This window comes from Eubalaena glacialis, chromosome 7 (genome assembly GCF_028564815.1).
Source record: "Eubalaena glacialis isolate mEubGla1 chromosome 7, mEubGla1.1.hap2.+ XY, whole genome shotgun sequence".
Taxonomy (NCBI): Eukaryota; Metazoa; Chordata; class Mammalia; order Artiodactyla; family Balaenidae; genus Eubalaena; species Eubalaena glacialis.
Window position 1 is genome coordinate 60,687,419 of NC_083722.1, and position 21,511 is coordinate 60,708,929.

At 49.0% G+C, this 21,511-nt stretch overlaps 1 protein-coding gene across 1 annotated transcript in view; it reads left to right on the top strand.

Annotated features, from left to right (window-relative positions):
- The window catches only part of TRIM71 (tripartite motif containing 71), a 57,742-nt gene extending 36,502 nt beyond the window's left edge, over nucleotides 1-21,240 (top strand). Inside the window, exons 2-4 of the mRNA XM_061195237.1 lie at nucleotides 10,257-10,424; nucleotides 16,071-16,205; nucleotides 19,735-21,240. Of these exons, the coding sequence (XP_061051220.1) occupies nucleotides 10,257-10,424; nucleotides 16,071-16,205; nucleotides 19,735-21,186 (1,755 nt within the window). The 3' untranslated portion in view covers nucleotides 21,187-21,240. The remainder of the gene's footprint in view (nucleotides 1-10,256; nucleotides 10,425-16,070; nucleotides 16,206-19,734) is intronic.
- The last annotated feature ends 271 nt before the right edge of the window (nucleotides 21,241-21,511 follow it).

Here is a 21,511-nt window from a genome sequence, read left to right on the forward strand (position 1 = left end):
GGTTGCATTACCTGCTGGGTCAGGGTCAGCAGGCTGTCAAGTTCTATTGAACAGCACGCAGGTGCAGTGCAAAGAGGTGAAGCTCAGGCTTCCTTTGTTGGAATGAAGTGGGATTTCTGACGAAGCTCCATCCATATCTGAGACCTGAATTTTTTCTCATTACCATTATTTTCTCATTACACCTTCATTCATGCATGATGAGTGGTCCTGGGAATTTTCAGGCTTCTAAACAGGAGTTTGACTCCAGTGGTTTTACCCGTAGTGTCCCCAGACGTTGATCTTTTTTCAGATTGTATCTTATTCCTGGTTAGTTGGCGTTTCCCTGCCTGAAATCGCGCTGCTGGCCCGGTGTTGGGGTTCCCTGACTCCTTGCCAAATCCTGCTGTAATTAGTGCTTTAGAACCGCAGCTGTCAGGATCTGTGCACACTGGTGGGCAGAGGGGTAGGTGAGCTCCAAGGGTTCAGGGCTTCATTGCTAGCCTGAGGTCTCCACTGCTCGCTGCAGTTTGGATTTTTTTCCCCTTGGGACGGGGGGAGGGAGTAAGACCCACCCTGTAGACTGCCTGGACCACAGAACCGGCCCCGGGACTCCTATTCCTCCCCGTGTTGCCCAGCCCAGCATGGGTGACAGGTGACTCTTTAAATAAAGCTGGTCTCCCGGCCTGGCCTGGCTCTGTTTCATTTGTAGGGGTGTCCGTGGGATTAAGTTTCCTGTTGTTGGAGTTGAAGGAGGGTGTGATTTAAATTAATTGCCTAACAAAGTGCTAACTTGAAAAGGGTTTTAAAAAGAAATCCATTTCTTGATAAGACTGAGGCTTTTCCTTTCGCCCTCAGCTGCTGCACTGGAGCTGTGGTTTGAGGCCCCTCTGCTCTTGGTCACAAAGGAAACTGTTGAGAAAGCCTCTGGTGATTCCTGAGGTGTCACGGGGGATAGAGGACTGTGTGTGTCTGCTCTCTGTTTGATGCTCTCCTTGATGGCAGCAGTTTTGAGGAGTGCCGCCAGAGAGCCTAGGCTTGGGGCTCCACAGACACACGGGGAGCCCTCGCCCCAGCCCCACACCGAGGGGCGGCCCTTAGTGGCATTGAGAGAATTCACAGAGTCCATCTACTGCTTCCTTGATGGGCCCCCTCCCCAATTTAAATCATTCCTGCCTGTGAATAAGATTCCTACAGCATTAAATCTTCGGTTCACCTCCTGATTTGGAGGCAGTGCTTGGTAAGGTTAGCTGGCTCTTAAAATTGTCACCGGGTGTGACAGTGTCACACGGGGCCATCGGGGAAGGCCAGTGTTGGACCTGTGTTGCCCAAGGCAGCGGACAGCTGAGTAACGGAGGTGCCCAGCTACTCGGGATTATAGAACTTGCCGAATTGGGGAGAGAGAGAAAGGAACAATTATATTGGGTTGTGCTGGAGGGGTAATATAGGGCTAGTAATATTTCAAAACCTTTTTTGTTATGAATTTTCTTTTCTTACCTGAGTCTTTATTTCTGCTTCCCTTCTCCAGGTGAGTGCTTTCCCTTGCTTTACATCCACCTGTCCACATGATCTCAGCCATGCAGGCCACTGAGACCCTCTTTGCTACTTCAGGGGGGGTGGCGAAAGGTTTCGGGTGCACGGCGTTGCCCACTGTTTAAGAGGTGAGGACTGAGTTACGTGGCCACCTACAGTCTGGCCATTTTTTACAGTCAGCCTCTCAGCACCACCGATTCTGGTCTAGAACACAACAGATTAAAACTGGACCTTGCTTTTGCGACAGGAAAACTGTGTATCTGTGTCAAAATCCATCTTTTCGTGCCTGATTTGAAAGTCTGTAATTTATGTGGGCGGTGATCTCCGTGTTGGAACAAATCTCTTTTATTTGCTGCTGGAAGCTGCCTGGACCACTCATTAGTACATCAGAGGTCAGGTGCAAGCCTGGGCGGCAGCTGGGACACTAATGATTTCGTAGGGCTTTGTGTGACTGCTGGCCGCCTGTGGGGCTGTAAATCGGACTCGGGGTTCTAATTTTTATCAAAACCTCCAGGGAGTTAGTCCGACTTGCCTCTTGTGAGATTAAACTTAAGATAATATTTATAGTGGAGGGCAAAGGAAAAATAATACCTAATGGGAACATTGTGGGAAGAATGGTAGTGACCTATTAGAAGTAAATTATGTGGGGCCATTGGAGTAACTCATTTATGGGCTCAAAGAGTATTTATTAGGTCTTTAGCTGTGAGGAACCTGTGCTGAGGCTGGGCTCCAAGCCTCACCCCACCACCGCTAGGTGGTCGCTGGGAGGGTTTCCCCCTCACATATTATTTTTTAGGTATAATTTACATAAATAAAAAGTATACATTTTGACAATTCTTTTTAAATTCTTTGGTCATGCTGCACATCTTGCGGGATCTTAGTTCCCCCACCAGGGATCGAACCTGAGATCCCCACTGCCGCCATGGAAGCGCTGAGTCTTAACCACTGGACCGCCAGGGAGTTCCCCATTTTGACAATTCTATACACCTGTGTACCTACTCCTTCCACCAAGACAACATAACGACACATCCATGGCTCCAGAACATCTCCCTTGAGTTCCTTCCAGTCACCCCTGTTTCCACCTGCAACTTCTTTGATTTTTTTTCACCTTAGTTTTGCCTTCATAGAAATAGAATTATGCAGTATATGCTTTTTTGATTCTTATTTTTCCATCAAGCATCTGCGTGATAGCACAAAATCAATAATTCGTTCTCATTGCTAAAAGTATTCTATTGTGTGGACATATACCTGTCTGTTTCTCTGTTGATAGGGAAGTTTGGTTTTTATTTTTGAACTGGAAGAATTTTTAAGCACCCACATTTTATTTAAGTCAACAAGTTTGTGAAAAACCGTTTGGTAGGCAGTAACCCCAAACACAGTTCTGGTATGTTCCAGAGTGTCACTGAATGTCATGTAACTTGGGTCTCTTGGAGGAAACCCCCCAGCACAGGGGTGTTACCTGCTCTTTTGTGTGGGCCATTGTTAAAGCCTTCCAGGAAGGAGAGAGACTGCAGGCTGTGGGCAGTCAACCCTGGTGGCCTTGGTGGTGGTGGCCAGCCATGACTGTGCCTCAAAGCTGTGTGGTTGGGCAAAGATACCAAGACTCCAGCCTGAAAACCAGAATCCGACCAGCAGGCAAATGAATAGTCCAAAGAGCGAAGGAGCTCTTGCGGGTTGGGTGCCCCCAGAGGTTTGGATGGAGAACTTGTTTATCAGCATCTGGGGAGGGAGCAGGATGGATACAGGCCCATGAGGAGGCTCTCAGTGATGCCAGCGCGGCTGCCGGGGGCCTGAGTATAGCCAGCTGGCATAGGGAGGGCACTCCGGGTACTCGAAGTGAAGGGACAGAGGCATAGCTCATCTCTGGAGTTCCCATGTGTATTGTCCCACACTGAGTATTTTGTGACATCCTGATTATACCTTTATAAAACATGCTTCTTTGGGGGACTTTACAAAGGCTCTGAGAAGTGCTGACTCTAGCTCCACGTGGGAAGCGCTGTCTTCTGCCTGCGCTTTTCCCTACCCTCCTCGTCACCTCGACCTCTGCCCTTAGAGCTCCCTTGGAGGATTCTCCTGCCCTGAAAACCCAGCTGCACAGTCCCTGAGTATCGTCAGGATCCCAGAAAAACACACACACCTCGGTTATATGTCCTTCCTTGCCTCCTAAAGGCCGTATTTGAGTCAGATTTACTGCTGCAGCCTCAGTTTTAGGAGGGGAGCTATGGTAAGAAATATTTGTAAGGCTCTTTTGTCTATGACTCTGGCAACACTGGAGGAAGGCGGTGTGTGTCATTGTTCTCTGGGGCTTCAGTGCTACAGGGGAAGTGGTTTCCTTTCTAGGATGAACTCATTTTCATGCTTTTTAATAATTCTGACAGTTTTCTGGGCCAAAAATTGAGGGTTTTTTTTTTTCCTCTCTTTTTTACCAAATCTGCAAGTGAGCTCAGCCAAATTCAGTCATTTAACTGTAGAAACAGAACTTACTCCTTTAATTACCTGTGGCTTTTTATAAAAAGGCAATGGTTCTGCTTTTTGCATGTGTTAATATTAGAAGCTGTGTGCCCAGGGAGGGTTCTTCCTGGAGGAGGGCCCTGAGACAGGGAATATAAAGTATAAGATATAAATACTGCTGGAATATAAAGTGGGGATCCCGTGTGCCTGGCTCTGGGGTGTTGGGACCTGTTCCCCACAAGCAGGGGAGCAGGTGATAGGGAGGAACAGGAGCCTGGAGGAAGCCTCGTGGGTTGAGGCACTGGAGGAGCTGGGTCTTGCTGGGTGGTACGTGGTGGTTGGTCGGTGTTGGGAAGCAGTGGTCATTGGGAGTGTGAAAATTTTCTTCTGAAAAATAGGAAAGGGATCATGATGTGGCCTTCGGAGTGGCACAAAAACCTCCGGGGAACAGCATGGGACGTTCAGTCATCACTGAACTATGCTTTCCCTTGGTACCAGCAACCACATTGAGTCTAAAGTTGTTAAGAGCTGGGAGTTCCCTGGCGGTCCAGTGGTTAGGACTCGGCGCTGTCACTGCTGTGGCCCGGGTTCGATCCCTGGTTGGGGAACTAAAATCCTGCAAGCCGCGCGGCGCAGCGCAGCCAAAAACAAAAAACGTTGTTCGAGCTGATAGCATTCCTGTTTCCAACCCTTCCTTTTCAAATTTGCCTTGTCCACAGGAGCCAAAAAATTTGGCCTAGAAGTGCTCTGACCCCACTTGTACACCCCCATGTACACCCCCATCCCACTCTACCGCCCGGTAGTCTTAACTCCTTCTCTTGCCTGTTGAGCCCAGGAATGACTCTTGTTCAGCTAGCTGGCCTGGCAGGTCTTTAACCCTAGCCCTTGGGATTAGATGTGCCTTGACATTCAACGTTTATGATTTTGGAAAGTTTATACTGTGAAACAGCACCACAAAATAATGAATGTTAGCAGTTCTTCAGTGAAATATATGAAAACTCACACTAAATGGTATAGATAAAAATTTGAGATCATTTTCACACCAGTTCAGGTTTTGCTGCCAAACAGCTTGTGTAAACACTTTTGGTCTCCAGATCTGTTGAATTTGGGGATTGCAGGACAGGGTTCTGGGCTTGTATGGGGCTGCCCATGTTTGTTTCACCGGGTGTTTGAATGATACCCTCTGGGACTCCCCTCTTCCTTTACACTGCCTGAGACCACTCTCACTGTCCAACTCTGGAATCATCCCAACAAGCGGGCCCACTCGCCTCTACCCTTGTGTTTTGGAAAATCTAGCAGCCAATCCTGAGCACACAAAACACAAGCCTTGCTTTCTTGCTGCTCCTCTGGGGCTTCTTTTCAGTCTCGGCCTCCACCTTCCACCTTCCAGCCAAGCAGAGTGGACCTGGACTCCCAGTCCCACATTGCCCGGCTCCCTGGCGTCCCCATGCCGGCCTTTCGTGTAGGTCTGATCTTGTTTGGGAACAGAAATTGGCACTTGACAACCTTTGTTCTTCACGTGAATGGAGGTTGACCTGACATCAAGTTATTAAATTTGAGAAGCCTTACTGTCCACACATGCAAGTAGATTTTTTTCTTCTGATTCATCAAATGATGTAGCAGTTGAATATATTATCAAATTGACAATTGTGGGCTTTGTAAAGAACAATATAAAAGGATATTCACTGCGGCATTGCTTGTGAGTTTTCAAAAATTAGGGAACAACATTAAAATCCTATCATCTTCAGGCGACATACCATGCAGCCACTCATAAAACAGGCAGCCCAACTCAAAACATTCTCCCAGTTAATATAATTAAGTGAAAAGGTCTAGTATAATGCTCTCCTATTTGTGTCTTTAAAAAGTTCACCTATGAAAGAAAAAAAAAAAAAAAAAAAGTTCACCTATGTATAGAATATAGCATATTTTTGGATGATTACGTAAAAAAGTAGAAACAACTGAAAAATTGGGGCAGATTTTTTTTTAATTAATTTATTTATTTACTTATGTCTGCGTTGGGTCTTCATTGCTGCATGTGAGCTTTGTCTAGTTGCAGCGAGTGGGGGCTACTCTTCCACGGGCTTCTCATTGCCGTGGCTTCTCTTGTTGCAAAGCATGGGCTCTAGACACAGGGGCTTCAGTAGTTGCAGCACTTGGGCTCCGTAGTTGTGGCGCACGGGCTTAGTTGCTCTGAGGCATGTGGGATCTTCCTGGACCAGGGATAGAACCTGTGTCCCCTGCATTGGCAGGTGGATTCTTAACCACTGTGCCACCAGGGAAGTCCCTGGGGCAGATTTTTTAAAAAACGACTTGCACCTGTGTATCTTCTTGCATTAAAAATGCATGTGTGTTCCCTAACTTGTCTTAAAAAGTTTCTGACTCCTTTTCCCCAGAAAGAAGTAACTTGTCCACAGCTGGACTCTGCTGTCTTGAGCTGGTGGTGATTGTGTAAGAAGGAGGGTCCAGATTCCTTTCTTTCACCTCTTCCCAGGCCCCCCGAGACCACAGCTCTGTGGCACCACATGGCCAGAGATGTAGGAGGGCTTCTGCGAGTTTGAGAACACTGGCATTCAATGTATTTTCCCTAAATCAAGTAAAGCTTGGTTTTGGTGTTGTTGGATAGACTTAGTTGCATGGCTGGACTTTACTCCTTGAATTTGGTTTACCATAATTTTAATAGGAGAGCCTGCCGAGTGTTACATACAGATAAGGCTTCTGGTTGTCACCAGCCCACCTCCCCTTCGTGTCTGTAGTGGTGGGTGGAGACCTCCTTCTGTCTAGGCCTGAGTTTGTGGGAGGCCACATGTCCCCAGTCATTTTAAGGGATGTCAAAGAAATCTCAAAAAATAAGTTTATAGCAGTTAATATTTATTATTTCAGTTGGGGGATCTTGACAATGAGAGGCCCCCTCCATACTTTTGTGTTTACACTTCTCACTGATGTGGATAGTTGTATTTTAACCTGGTGCTCCAACGTGAGTGTGTGTGTGTGTGTGTTTGTGTTCCTTGTTGGATCACACGTATCAATAATATAAAACGTAGAACATTCTTGTTCATTAACAGAGCACTTTATTTAAGCCCTGGCTAAGGTAAACCTGCCTGCTTGGTATTTTTATTTATTTATTTTTTTCCTCCCCCCCCCCCCATTCCTCTCCTGCTGGGCTCGCATTCCTAGGTCTTTGTCTCCGCCTGGTATTTTAGAAATTTTGGGAGAGGAAGGCAGTGGGTGGGGCGTGTTCTGGAAGCTGGGGGCAGGGGAGAGGGTGGTCACTTGCAAGGTCAGAGGTCAGGCCTGCCCCATTCAGCTGGGCAGCCAGATTGTCGCCATGTGGGGGGGAGGGGGCGTGTCCGCACATCTGCCCGGGAAGCCCCAAACGGGCAGCTCAGGCCTTGGAATTCCTGCCGCCAGAGGACTGCTCCTTCCCAGAGCCACAGTTCATGGCCTCTGCCACATTTCTTTCTGGCGGTGGGCCCTCTGAACAGTCATCCAGTTTATTCGTTTAAAATAACCTTAAGTAAGCTGGTTCAGAGAGAGTTGCACCCATGCACACCCGTGTGCACCTTTGCCTATTCACCGAGTTTCATAAGCTCTCAAATTGTAAGTTTTTGACCTTAGAAATTGCCAGGTGAGTGAGATGTGGAGCTTCTAAATGGTGTGTGACATCTTCCCAAAGTTTTACTCTGATATTTCACTAGAAAGTTTCCAAAATGTGGGACTTCCCTGGTGGTCCAGTGGTTAAAACTCCATGCTTCCACTGCAAGGGGCCCAGGTTTGATCCCTGGTCGGGGAAACTAAGGTCCCACGTGCCGAATGGTGCGGCCAAAAAAAAAATTTACAAAATGTGATCTCATTTTCAGGTTTTAGACAGTGTGTTCTTTTTAAAAAAATCAACAGTTAATTAAAAGCACCACTGAGGCTCTGCTTTTACCCACTTATACTGTCACCCCCAGCCCCACCCCCACCCCCGTGGTCCTATAGTCAGCCTGGAACGGCAGAAGCACTGGCACTTCCAAGATCACAGGGGGTTCCAGGCGCTTAGAGCTGCGTCAGTCCCATGTGAAACACTGTCAGGTGGGGTCACATCCCAGGACCCCCGTTTGCCCATTTTAGAGGTACCTGGGCTCTCAAGGCTGGACATGCGGGGGCCTGCAGCCTAAGGTTCTTCCCCACTCGCAGAAGCCCACAGACTCCTAAAGCAGGGGGACACTAGTCATTCCACACCGTTGTCCAAGGAAAGGTAACTCCTGAGCAGAGGTAAAGAGAAGATTGCTTAGCTGTTTGGTAAGAGCAGGGAGCCTTCTGCCAGGAGATTTTCACACTTCACATTAGCAGGAGTGATCCCTTTATTCCCGTGACAAATGGAGGGAGCAGAGGGGAGGGATGTGGTTGAGTCGTGGAAACTGGCTGGAGAATTGCTTTAGCACCGTGTCGTAAAATGAGAGTGTCGGGGAATTTCCCCACATTTATCCAGTTGAGCGTTTTTCGGTTAGTATCTAAGGCTGGCTTGGGAATTTTAGATTTATCAAATGAGAAAGATTAGATAGTCTCTAAATGGTGGACCTTCTTCAAAAAGTGATTAGCCTTCACAAAGGAAGGCAGATGCCTCCTGGGTTCCGTCTCCCACGGCTGCTGGAAAACGTACAGCACGGGACAAAAATCGGCACTAAAGTTACAAACCCGATCACGTTTCCCTCCTGTAAAATAGGGTCCAGAAAACTTGCCGTATCACAACCATTTCTTCAAAGTAGGAACGTGATATCCTAAGTCTTTCCTTTTTCCATTCCTGGATCCCAGAGTTCCCGGAGAAGCAACCTAACCCCTGCTGGATCACACACCCCCTACGTGGAGCAGCCTGTTTGGCTGACAGTCATTTGGGCAGTCATTTCCTCGTGGACGCGCACTACGCCGAGACTTTGGTTGGAATAAAATAAATAACCTGGAGAATGAGAGGAGCCGCGTTCTCGCTCTGCCCCAGGCCCTTTCTGTGTGGGACTTTCAGCCTAATAGGAACTTTCTGGGTCTCTGTGCTTTGTGCTTTGGACAGGGTAACCAGCCTCCGTGCGTTGGGACCAGCCCTTGCTCCCTGTGCAGCCTCTTCACCTGGAGATTGAGTGCTTGTGTATGTGAAAGACACCCCCCCACCCCCCGACACACACACATGCTCCCTTCCCTGCCTGTCGAGTGTTGGCTCGCTTTCCTTCACCCCAGGTGTACCAGAGGCAAACTGAAGCTCTGCTCTTGACAGCAAGCCAGCAAACATTTATAGACAGTGGCCCTAAGTGCCGGCTCTGGGGAGGGATGCAACAGGACTGGCCCCGTTCTGTGCCAAGGAGCTTTGGCTCCTGAGAGCTCAGCTCTCAGCAGGTTTATCAGCAGGTGGAGGTGGTGCCAAGCTGCTCCCCCCACAGCACGCAGGGCCCCAGGGAGGCACAGAGCATCGAATAAAGCGGCGCTCTCAGCACCGGCTGCCTCCCAGGGTCAGCCCCTTGGAACGACTTGGCAGGAAGAAGAAAGACAAGAAGCTGGCTGACTTTACCATTAGCCTTTGGCCTCTGTTCCAGAAGCTTAAGCCCGCACCTTGCTTGAGTGCCTTGGGTGCGCTCGTGTCCTTGATGGGGGGACGGTGGCAGCCAACTGCTGTGTGAGGGGGATTGATCCTGGCCTCCAACCTGGTTTCCACCCCAGAGCGTGGGGTGGCAAGAGGAACTTGTCGATTTATCCTTTCATTCCGGCCACCAGTCTCAGACCAGGGAGACAATCAATCCTGGAACCTTTCTGGGTAATTAATCTCAGATACAGGGAAATCTCTTATGGAGGATGATTGTTTTCTTTTGTTTTTGTTTTAAATAGTTTTATTCATATGACTGTATAATTATTGTCAATTACTAAGGTCAATTGATGAGCACCACATTTTTAAAAATTTTTTAATTTTTTTTTTGGCCACACTGCGCGGCATGCAGAATCTTAGTTCCCCAAGCAGGGATCGAACCCGTGCCCCCTGTAGTGGAAGCGCAGAGTCTTAAGCACTGGACCCCCAGGGAAGTCCCTGGAGGATCATTTTGTTTCATCTTTGCCTTTGCGGTGTCTCAGTTGTGGTTGTGAATGGAACTGGAGTAGAACGAGGGTGTTGGTTGTTTTTTCTTTGGGTGGGGATGGGGGGAACAAGTTGTCCTCACAGTTGCCTGCAGGGCTCCCGCTCCCTATGGGGTGTGCTTGTTTATTGTGGGGTCCTGGGATGCAGAGCACCCCGCCACCCACCCCCTTGTCATTAACACCTGGCCCTCTCTGGTCCCCAGGTGCTGCACCTGTACTGTGACACGTGCTCAGTGCCCATCTGCCGAGAGTGTACTGTGGGCCGGCACGGCGGCCACAGCTTCGTCTACCTCCAGGAGGCGCTGCAGGACTCACGGGCGCTCACCATCCAACTGCTGGCTGATGCCCAGCAGGGCCGCCAGGCCATCCAGGTCAGTCCCTCCGCACCCTTCACCTGTTTCCCTGGTTCTTTCTTGCATATAAAACCTTTCCCACTCCCTTTCAGATGGCGTGTGTAGATTATTGGGCAGACACCAGTGTCTGGAGGCCATGAGACAATGACCCAGATGAGCCCATGTGACACCCGTGCAGCAGCAATCACATGGGGGCGGGCAGTGCACGGAGACCTCACAGTCTGGTGAAGATGACAGTGATGTGGCTGGAGTTACTGGCTGGTCAGGGCTTCTTCCAGATACCCTGGCTGGACCCCTTCACATCAGCTGCCTGTTTGCCATCCAGCCACCTCCCCAAATCCAAGTGGACATTAGGGTGTTCAGTCAGGACTATAGAAAGACTGGGTGCTCACCTTGCTACTCAGATTTGTTTATAGGTGAGAAATAAGTGAGCATGGGAAATTTTATTTAAGGTTGAATCTCAGACTCTTTCCTGGGTGATAAATAAAGGTCATGCCATGGTTATTTACTTATTTATTTTTAATTTTATTTTATTGGAAGCATTAGCTATTGCTATGCTATGCCATGCTATTCTCTTCTATTCTATTGGAAGCATTAGACGTCCTGGTAATTTAGACCCTTGTTTCTGTTGAATTCCCATCCCTTTGGGGCTAGGAAGGGACACATGTAACTCTGAGATATAGTGAAATTCTCTTACACAGGCAGGTAATAGTGTGCCTTAATTTTTGAATCTTCTTGCCTGATCCAGGTGACAGGGTTTTAGGAAAACAAAAAAAATCGTAGGTTGTTTCCCTCACCTGGTAGGATAAGCTTGAAAGTCAAGAAACATTGCTAGGACTTCCCTGGTGGCGCAGTGATTAAGAATCTGCCTGCCAGTGCAGGGGACACGGGTTCGAGCCCTGGTCCGGGAAGATCCCACGTGCTGCGGAACAACTAAGCCCATGTGCCACAACTACTGAGTCTGCGCTCTGGAGCCCGCAAGCCACAACTACTGAGCCCACGTGCCACAACTACTGAAGCCCGTGCTCCGCAACAAGAGAAGCCACTGCAATGAGAAGCTCACGCACCGCAATGAAGCGTAGCCCCCACTCGCCGCAACTAGAGAAAGCCTGCACACAGCAACGAAGACCCAACACAGCCATAGATAGATAGATAGATAAATATTTTAAAAAGTAATTGAATAGGAAACTGTTTAGAACGAGTATTTGAATACATGAATTATTTTTAACACAAGACCTTTTTTGGAAATGGTAAAGAATCAGTCGTGTGTTCTAGGGCGGGCAGATGGTTTAGGATTTTAATAACTTTCTCAGCAGCTATTAGCATTCCTATGTGTGATACTGAAGTGATCTTTCTGATGAGTCAAGTAATCTGATATCCAAGTCACTTTCACTCTTCATGAAAGTACAACATTTTGGTCACTTATGTAATTAGAGGATTTCATAAAGGTGCACAGATTCCCTGGGGGACATCCAGAGTTTGGATCAGGAATATAGTTGCTCTCCATGTAAGACAGCCTTGATTCGTTACTTTTATTTCTTTCATCACATTTAAGATGCCATTAACTGTAAGATGCACATTTATTTTATATACAACTAACAAAGGGAAAAAACCCACTGACAGTGTTAAGATGAATCATAGTTTCAAAGGTATTAAATGTGATAAAAATTACATTTTAGAGTGAACTACAGTAATTCCCCCATCTGGTACTGGTATGGTGGCCTTTGAGCTTATGGGTGATACTTGCGTTCTCTATTATCATCTTCTATCAGGACACTTTAAATACCTGTCATCAGGCCACCACTGTTCTCCATGGCAGACATCACTAATCACTTTCTGCACCCTTCCCTGTGAAACCCAGATTTGGCCTCAGACTCTTCCTCAGTACTAAGTGGCCACCACTCAGCAGTCAGCTGGCATCACTGACTTGCCTCAACTTCGAGTGTTTGATTGAATCTGTTAACATTTGAAGTTAACATTTTTTCTCAAGCCCCCATGCTTGTTAGGTGACCCACCCTTCCCCCCTCCCTGCCTCCCTCCCTCCCTCCCTTTTTCCTTCCTTTCTTTCCTTCCTCCTTTCTTTTTCTTTCTTTCTTTCTTTCTTTCAAGTGCGTGTTTCTGTTTTCAGAGCTTCCCCAGCCCTTTTACCCACTGCTATTTCCCCCAACCCACCTGCCTCTTGGCGTCCTTCAAATATGCCCTGCTTAGATAATGGGAACTAGTTAAGCAGGTCCTGGTCTGCACGTCTTGGAATGCAGTGCTTGCCGGGATGTTGTGTAGGATTTGGAGAGGAAAGATCCATTTGGTCTCTTCACATAGGACTTTTATGACTCTAGGAATGGGGATGACTCAAATTATAGCCAGAGCTTTGCTCCCCTTTGACCTATTTGGAAAATGGAAGAAATAGTTCCTGTCCTAGGATGGGAGTTAACCCAAGGGCCTGCTAGGGACCTGGGAGGAAACACTGGGAGCAGCCTGGCTAGGAGGGTGGGTGGCGAGCAGACAGTCACTGTGCATGCAGAGGGGGTGGTCATTGCTCTCCGGCCAGTTCTTGCCCTGTAGGAATGTGGACCTGTTATTTCCATATCTTCTGATTTTAATGGAAACTCAGTTTGGTTAAGTAATATGATGTTAATATAAATAGAAGGCAGTTTGCTGCCTTTGCTTTCCATTGAGGAAGCGTTAAATGTTATGGACATAGGCTTGGTTGCCTCAGTCAGATAGTGGTGTGGATACCAGCTCTGTGCTAATTAATAACCAACACATCTGAAAACAGGGTGTACCGGTTAATAACCTACCAACCTACCCTTTCACAGTCGTGCCGTGTGAGGCTGGGGCTGCAGTGTTCATTTCAAACCATGTGTCTGGAAGTGGGGAGAAGGGACTTGCTTCTTCCTTTTGACTTCCTGTTCTTATCAGCAGTATTTTTTTTTTACCCTGGCAGCAGAAGTTGGTTCCAGTTTCCAGCTTTTGCCGCTCCCAGAATGAGCTGGGCCTGGGGTGTCCCTCCCTCATACTTCTGGGTCCTGGTAACCCCTACTTTCTTTGTTCTCTGAGCCCAAGGGGTGGTAGCTACTGACTGCAGTTACTGTCTGTCTTAATGCTCAGTGTGCCCTTTGCATTAGCAGTTCCCCGCTTCCCGTTGAACCAAATTCCCTATATTAAATCGTCTCTGCTTAAATGTCTAGTGAGGTTTCTCTTTTTCTGAATCAATCCTGACAGACAGCCCGAGACACCCTGTTATGGTATCTGCTTACATGCACAATTATTTGATCCGTCAGTCTAACTTTTTGTGTTTCGGGTAATTTGGATACAGCCATCTATTTCAACTTGTTGGCTACTGTATTAGTTTCCTAGGGCTGCTATAAACCGGGTAACTTAAAACAATAGGAATTTATTTTCTCACGGTTCTGGAGGATAGAGGTCAGAAATCAAGGTGTCATCAGGGCTGTGCTCCATGTGAAGGCTCTAAGGAAGAACCTTCCCTTGCTTCTTCCTGCAGGTCGTGGTCTGCACATCTTGGCTTGTACCTGCCTTACTTACAGTTTCTGCCTCCATCCTCACATGGCCCTATGGGATACCAGTCACTGCATTTAGGACTTAACCCTAGTCCAATATGACCTCATCTTAACCACGTTCTGAAGTTGCAGGCACACCTGAATTTTGGCAGGACGATATTTAACCCAGTGCAGTTATGTAGTGCTTTGATAAAACACGGTCATGGCCATAGCCACGAGCAAGTATAAAATGTATAGATTGTTCCTGTTAGAACCCAGTGCTAAGTACTGTGCACTGTGTACCTGGCCCCACCTTAGTTCAATCTGTAATGACACTTGGGACAGGATAGTAAAGATGGAGCAGAAACACTGTGGATAGGTGTCCTTTACTTCCGATTTTAGAGAAGAAGTGGCATCTGAGCTGGGTTTTGAGATTTTAGGGTGACTTTGGAAGAGAAAGGCATCCCAGGCCATGGATAGCCAGCCCATGAGCCACCCAGATCGGCCAGGTGCCAGCTCCGATCCGCTCAGTGGATCTTTAGGCCTCACGGGGATGGGGGCAGGGAGTGCAGTGAGCGGTTAACCGTGTCAGCCATGCCATTAATGTGTCATCAGACTGAGAGCATGAAAGGTGGTCAGTTAGGGGTCCCAGTTGTAAGTGACTGAATGAGTCATAGCTGATTAGCTGGGAGCATATTCATGAAAATAAGGCTGGTATGTATTGTTTGATTCCATTTGTGTGAAATATCCAGGATAGACAAGTCTGTAGAGACTGTAGGTTATGGATGCCGTGGGGGAGAGGGAGGGGAGATGGGGAATGACTGCTTCATGGGTGTGGAAGCTTCGTTTTGGGTAACGAAGGTGTTCTGGAACCAGATAGTGGTGGTGACTGCACCACATTGCATGTGCTGAACGTAACTTGTGGGACATTTTATGCTGCATGTATTTTACTACAGTTTAAAAACAAAACAAGGTAGGAAGTGTGAACAGGCCTACCTGTATGATGCGAGCTAAGCAGGATGAGGGGGGAGGATGGTTGAGCCTTTGTCGCAGGGGTTTATCAGCTGAGTGCTATTAATAAGAGCAGTATTTGACTCTGGACCAGGGGCTGGACTCAGCTCTTCCCACATACTGTCCTGCATTTTTCTCACTTTCACTCCGAAGTTGGAGAAGGCCAGGAGCTTGTCTGAACCAGTAGGAGGTGGAGCTAGGATTTGAACCTGGGTTTCCTGAGCCCTAGGATGACCGTCCAGCCTGGCTTGTCCAGGACTGTGCCAGCTTTAGATGTGTTTCGTGTCCCAGAAACCGTTCTCTGCAGGGCACACAGATGACTGGTCACCTGTAGCTGATTCCTGAACCCAGGCAGGTTCTAAACCCTTGAAGCTTCCCTGGGTCCCTCCTGATCTGGGACACCTGCTCTAAAGCCTGTTGCAGCATCAGCAGTCAGTTTGGGTTCCCTGATTTAATACCTCAGTATCTCCAATCCTTGTGCCTTTTCAAGGCACATCATGTAATATTCATGAAAACACCAGGCCTCTGTCTGGATTAATTTTTTATGAACAATCATACATCTGATTAAATGGGCAGATTTACGGGGGCTGGTGGTACAGGGTGGGGGCATGGGGGTGCAGAGGTGGTCTCTGGCCATAGGCATGGCTTCTCAAGTGCATCAGACACTGTTTCCCAGTTTGCACTTGGCGTTGGTTCTGAGCTGGGCTGCAGCCTGTTGCACACCTTCTCCCGAGGGATGTGCCCAGCCTGCGAGGTTTCCCCCAGGTGGGGAGCCTGGCCGGAAAGTCTGTGGGAAGTTGCTCGTGCACCTGCAGAAGTACATTTCACATCTGATCCCCAGTCCGTTTTGGGCTGTGACCCAGCTACACTGGTTTCACTGTTTCAGACTATCTCTTAATAGTCCTGACATTCACTGTGTAGGTGCTATTTCTCATACAAAGAAATGCAGCCCTTGCCAAGCAGCTCCTTCAGTTACATGTCAAACAGATGCCCTTCTCTCCCCCAGTGCCTGCTTTCTTTCCAAGGACGTGGACCTCGAGGTCTGGGTTGGGGGCCTAAGGCGTTAGCTTTTCGGGGCTGAAGAAAGCAGCCTTAAGTGTTGCGTGTGAGGAGGGAAGGTACTTCTCATGCTCTGAGATTGTTTTTGGTTTTCCAGCTGAGCATCGAGCAGGCCCAGACGGTGGCAGAGCAGGTGGAGATGAAGGCAAAAGTGGTACAGTCGGAGGTCAAAGCCGTGACTGCGAGACACAAGAAGGCCCTGGAGGAGCGGGAGTGTGAGCTGCTGTGGAAGGTAACGTGGGAGGGGTTTGCACGCCCACCCCACCCCGGGGCTCCTCGGTGGCCGGCACGGCCTCTGAACCACAGCAGGGTGACAGCATGCTGATGTCACACCCTGGATCCCGGCTCTGAGTTTAGAACACTTGGTAGTTTTCCCCTAAGTTTGTCTGCAGAAAGGTGCAGGGGTCCCCCTCCGAGTAGTAAGACGACAAGAAGCCTTTTCAGAAGCAGTCAGGTTCCCGAGACTGGACAGAGTCTCAAGTTTTCTATCGCAGGCACTCAGGTGGAAGCAGAAAGAAGGGAGTACAATGGAGACTGCTGTTAGGAAAGCAGGCTGCTAACACTCGTCCTTAGTTTTGGTGTCCAGGCTGTTTGGACTTTCTGACCCCTTGTGGAAAACCAGTTTTCCACTTGTGGGGGCAGTGAGTGTGTGCCCTTTCTTCCTGTTGGAGCCGGAAAGAGCGCTGAGCACGCCTGTGTGCTGTTCAGATAAAATCAGCTGGAGAGATGACTCGCCCTGCCCACGTCCCCTGCAGCATTTTCTTCTCTGATCTTGCGCTCTCACTCAGGTAGAAGAGGGCAACGTGCCTAAGAGGGGCCAGTACCTCACGCCAGTTCAACTGGGATCACCTTCTCTGAACACAGGAACAGGACTATACAGAGCTGATGTGAACGGGTGTGTTTGGGTGTGTAGTGCTTGTTTGGCTCATTGCAAACTGTATGATGGTGGGGACCGCATGTCGATTTCTAAAAGTGGTCCTCGCCAATTTCCTGTCCCTTAAAAGAGTAAATTGTGTTGGCCTTTGGGAAGGCTGTGTGGGCTTTTGCATTGCCTCTTCCTTTGAGTTAGCTCTGTACCTAGCTGCTTTCTGCTGCTTCTGACTCTCTACTGCCTTTTGACAGAAGAGAAGAGTCCTTGGATGGAAACAGTCCAAGATTTAATTCACATGATTTATTCAGGCACCTTTGTGGGCCTGACACAGTTTTCAGACCCTCCGATGTCCCCAAGGTCTGCCAGTCCCATGCCACCCACGAATGTTAATTATAACTGAAAGGGGCCCCCTTCTTGCAACCTGAGAGCTCTGTGGTGAACTCTGCCACAAACTTGCTCTTCTGGATCTGCTGATGAAAAGGCCTTTGTGTGCAGGGGTTTCTGCAGATCTCACCTTAGTTACCCTCCCTCCGGTGGGGCTGAGGACCTCTCTCAAGGCAGTTCTCTTTCAGGAGGAATAGAGAACACGTTTTTTACCGTAGGAGAAGCAAATTGGGAAGGACAGTCAGTCTCTTCTTCATGTTATCAATTTTGTTTTTACTTGCCTAAAAACTCATTCTTGGATAACTCCAAAATCAGCTTGCTCATTCTGGACACACCTCAGTCTCATTTGTGCTTGCTTTTTTGTTGGGGTACCACGCCCCAAATCCTGTGGGAGTCCCCCTTCTTCTTCACTAATCACTGATTTTTCTGCTCCCTCTTGCCTGGCTCTGTCTGGGCACCTCCTTGTTACACAGTGGTTTTTTTTTTTTTTCTTGCATCCTGGTTATTGGAGATAACTTGAGTGCTCGGTGACCCAGTTATAGGTATCTGGATGCATGTCCTTTCTTGTGGCTTGTGCATTTCCAGTGGACATGGCTGCCTCTTGGCGGGTAGCTGCAACCATCCGGTTGAGGGATCAGAATCGAGGCCGAGAGGTTTGGCCCAGTGCAAAACCAAACGACAGAGCTTCTCTTTGATCTGTCCCCACGTGGGCTTCTCTGCACACACACGTCCTTCCAGAGTGGACAGATGAATACACATGAATCAGGTCCAAAATCATGTTATCCACCCCCGACGGGAAAATTGGATTAAAATCCAGCCCTTCCAACAGTGGACCCTTATTCTGAAGTAAACTTTCTGTGGCTTTCAGATCGGTCAAGCACTCAGAAGTCATGGTTCTCTCTGCAAAACAGCACGCACTGGCTGGGCGACTGATGTGTTCTTTTCAGAGGAAACCACTTAAACTTAGAGGACTGAGTTATTTCCTGCAAAAGAATGGAGAACTGATCAGTCAGACAAAAATCCCACGTTCCCTAATAGTGTGATCTGAGTCAGAAGCAGGTCAGGACCCCTTTTACATATCACAGTGTTTTAGATTTAGAGGCCCCTTTGGAAATAATACAGGCCAACAGTTGCTAAAAAGCTGGTATCTCCAAATTTGGGGTGTGGGACCTCTCAGGCTCCCTGATGAAGATTTCTAACCCCTGTGAAGAGAGAAAACAGGACAAGGAAAGAGCAGGGTTTGTGATCCTCACCAAATCCTTCATTTTATTCTCTCCACACACAGGCTTTCTGTCTCTGATAGTGTGTGTGTGTGTGTTTATGTGTTTATGCTGAGAGAGAGACTGAGAGAAATATCCTTCAGGAGACTTCAGGCCCTCTGTACATAGGAGCATTTTCGATTCAGTCTGTTGGGAGTGCATGACCAGCCTTGTACTACAGTCCGTTGGTCAATCCTGCCTCTGGTCCCCTTTCTGCCACTTTTCTCTCCACGTTCAAGGCCACCTGTCCCTGACAACCCTCTGTCTAAATCAGGCCTCCCTCGTCACTGTCCGTCACACTCTCTTTCTATCCTCTAACCCCTAGCACTGTCTGAAATTGTCTTGCAGTGTTTCTTTGCTTGCTTAGTATCTGTTGCTTTAAACTCTAAGCTCAGTGGGGCGGGGCCCATGTTTTCTATGGGCCACATGTACCTCCAGCACCTGGCACAGAGTAGGTGCTCAGTAAACGTTTCTTTGTTACATGGCTGTTTCTAACTTCTATTTAATTTCTAACTGAGAGAAAATTTGCAGGAATAATAAAAGAACCCCATGTATCCTTTACCCAGATTCACTGATTATTTACATCTTGCCCCATTTTCATCATTCTCTCTCAATAGGTGAGTGTGTGTGTGTGTGATTTGACAGTAAGTTGGAGTATTGGAGACACTGCCCCTTTACACCTAAATGTTTCAGTTTATTTCCTCTGAGCAAGGATATTCTCTTAATCACAGCTAATCAAAACCAGGAAGTTGAATCTTGATATAACACCAATATCTAATCCTTAGTCTGTAGTCACATTTCACCAATAGTGGGTTGGTGGTTTTTTTTGTTTGTTTTTGTTTGGTTTGGTTTTTTTTTTGGCCGTGCCGCACGGCTTGTAAGATCTTAGTTCCCTGACCAGGGATCGAACCCACGCCCCCTGCAGTGGAAGCACAGAGTTCTAACCACTGGACCATCAGGGACATCCCACCAATAGTGTGTTTAATAGCAGTATCCTCCCAATCCAGGATCAGTTGTTGCGTTTAGTTGTCAGATCTCTGTAGTCATCTCCTGTGATCAGGGACAGTTCCCCAGCCTCCCTCTGTCTTTGGATTTTGCCCCTTTGGGGGAATGCAGACCAGACGTTTCTGCAGACCCTCCCTCAGTGTGAGGTCTCCCTCGGTATGAGTAAGTCAGCTGATGTGTTGTTTTCTGTCTTGGTTCTAAGCCTCTGTGTCCTCTCTCCCGGCTCTCACATTTCCCTCCAGGTAGAGAAAATCCGCCAGGTGAAAGCCAAGTCCCTGTACCTGCAGGTGGAGAAGCTGCGGCAAAACCTCAACAAGCTGGAGAGCACCATCAGCGCCGTGCAGCAGGTCCTGGAGGAGGGGCGGGCGCTGGACATCCTGCTGGCCCGAGACCGCATGCTGGCGCAGGTGCAGGAGCTCAAGACCGTGCGCAGCCTCCTGCAGCCCCAGGAGGATGACCGGGTCATGTTCACACCCCCTGACCAGGCCCTCTACCTCGCCATCAAGTCCTTCGGCTTTGTCAGCAGCGGGGCCTTCGCGCCGCTCACCAAGGCCACGGGCGACGGCCTCAAGCGGGCCCTCCAGGGCAAGGTGGCCTCCTTCACTGTCATCGGCTACGACCACGACGGGGAGCCCCGCCTCTCAGGAGGCGACCTCATGTCGGCCGTGGTCCTGGGCCCTGACGGCAACCTGTTTGGTGCGGAGGTGAACGACCAGCAGAACGGGACATACGTGGTGAGCTACCGGCCGCAGCTGGAGGGCGAGCACCTGGTGTCGGTCACCCTGTGCAACCAGCACATCGAGAACAGCCCCTTCAAGGTGGTAGTCAAGTCCGGCCGCAGCTACGTGGGCATCGGGCTCCCGGGCCTGAGCTTCGGCAGTGAGGGCGACAGCGATGGCAAGCTGTGCCGGCCCTGGGGCGTGAGCGTGGACAAGGAGGGCTACATCGTGGTCGCCGACCGCAGCAACAATCGCATCCAGGTGTTCAAGCCCTGCGGCGCCTTCCACCACAAGTTCGGCACTCTGGGCTCCCGGCCCGGGCAGTTCGACCGGCCCGCCGGCGTAGCCTGTGACACCTCCCGCAGGATCGTGGTGGCCGACAAGGACAATCATCGCATCCAGATCTTCACCTTTGAGGGCCAGTTCCTCCTCAAGTTCGGTGAGAAGGGCACCAAAAACGGGCAATTTAACTACCCTTGGGATGTGGCGGTGAATTCCGAGGGCAAGATCCTGGTCTCCGACACGCGGAACCACCGGATCCAGCTGTTCGGGCCCGATGGGGTCTTCCTGAATAAGTATGGCTTCGAGGGGGCTCTCTGGAAGCACTTTGACTCCCCGAGGGGGGTGGCTTTCAACCACGAGGGCCACTTGGTGGTCACCGACTTCAACAACCACCGGCTCCTGGTCATTCACCCGGACTGCCAGTCGGCCCGCTTCCTGGGCTCAGAGGGCACCGCCAATGGGCAATTCCTGCGCCCACAGGGTGTGGCCGTGGACCAGGAGGGGCGCATCATCGTGGCCGATTCCAGGAACCACCGGGTGCAGATGTTCGAGTCCAACGGCAGCTTCCTGTGCAAGTTTGGCGCCCAGGGCAGTGGCTTTGGGCAGATGGACCGGCCCTCCGGCATCGCTGTCACGCCGGATGGGATGATTGTCGTGGTGGACTTTGGCAACAATCGAATCCTCATCTTCTAATCACATTCCTAGGCTTCTGTGTTTGGGGTGCGCGTGTGTACGTCTCTCTCTCTCTCCCCCTTTTGAAATTCAAAGAAGAAACCGTCTCAGGGAAATTTTTTTTTTTTTCTTTTGTTTAAAGACAACAAGAAAAGTACAACATTGCTTATGTCCTACCTCATCTTTATTTTTTTACAGATGAATGTACGTATCTTTTCTGCAGGGATTGAGCCTGTGAAGTGATGATCTCTATCTACCTCAGAAACCTTTACATTTCCTTCTCCAACAGGCCCTCTGCCCTCCCACCCTCGCTCAGTGGAGATCACGTTTCCCCTCTCCCCTCCGT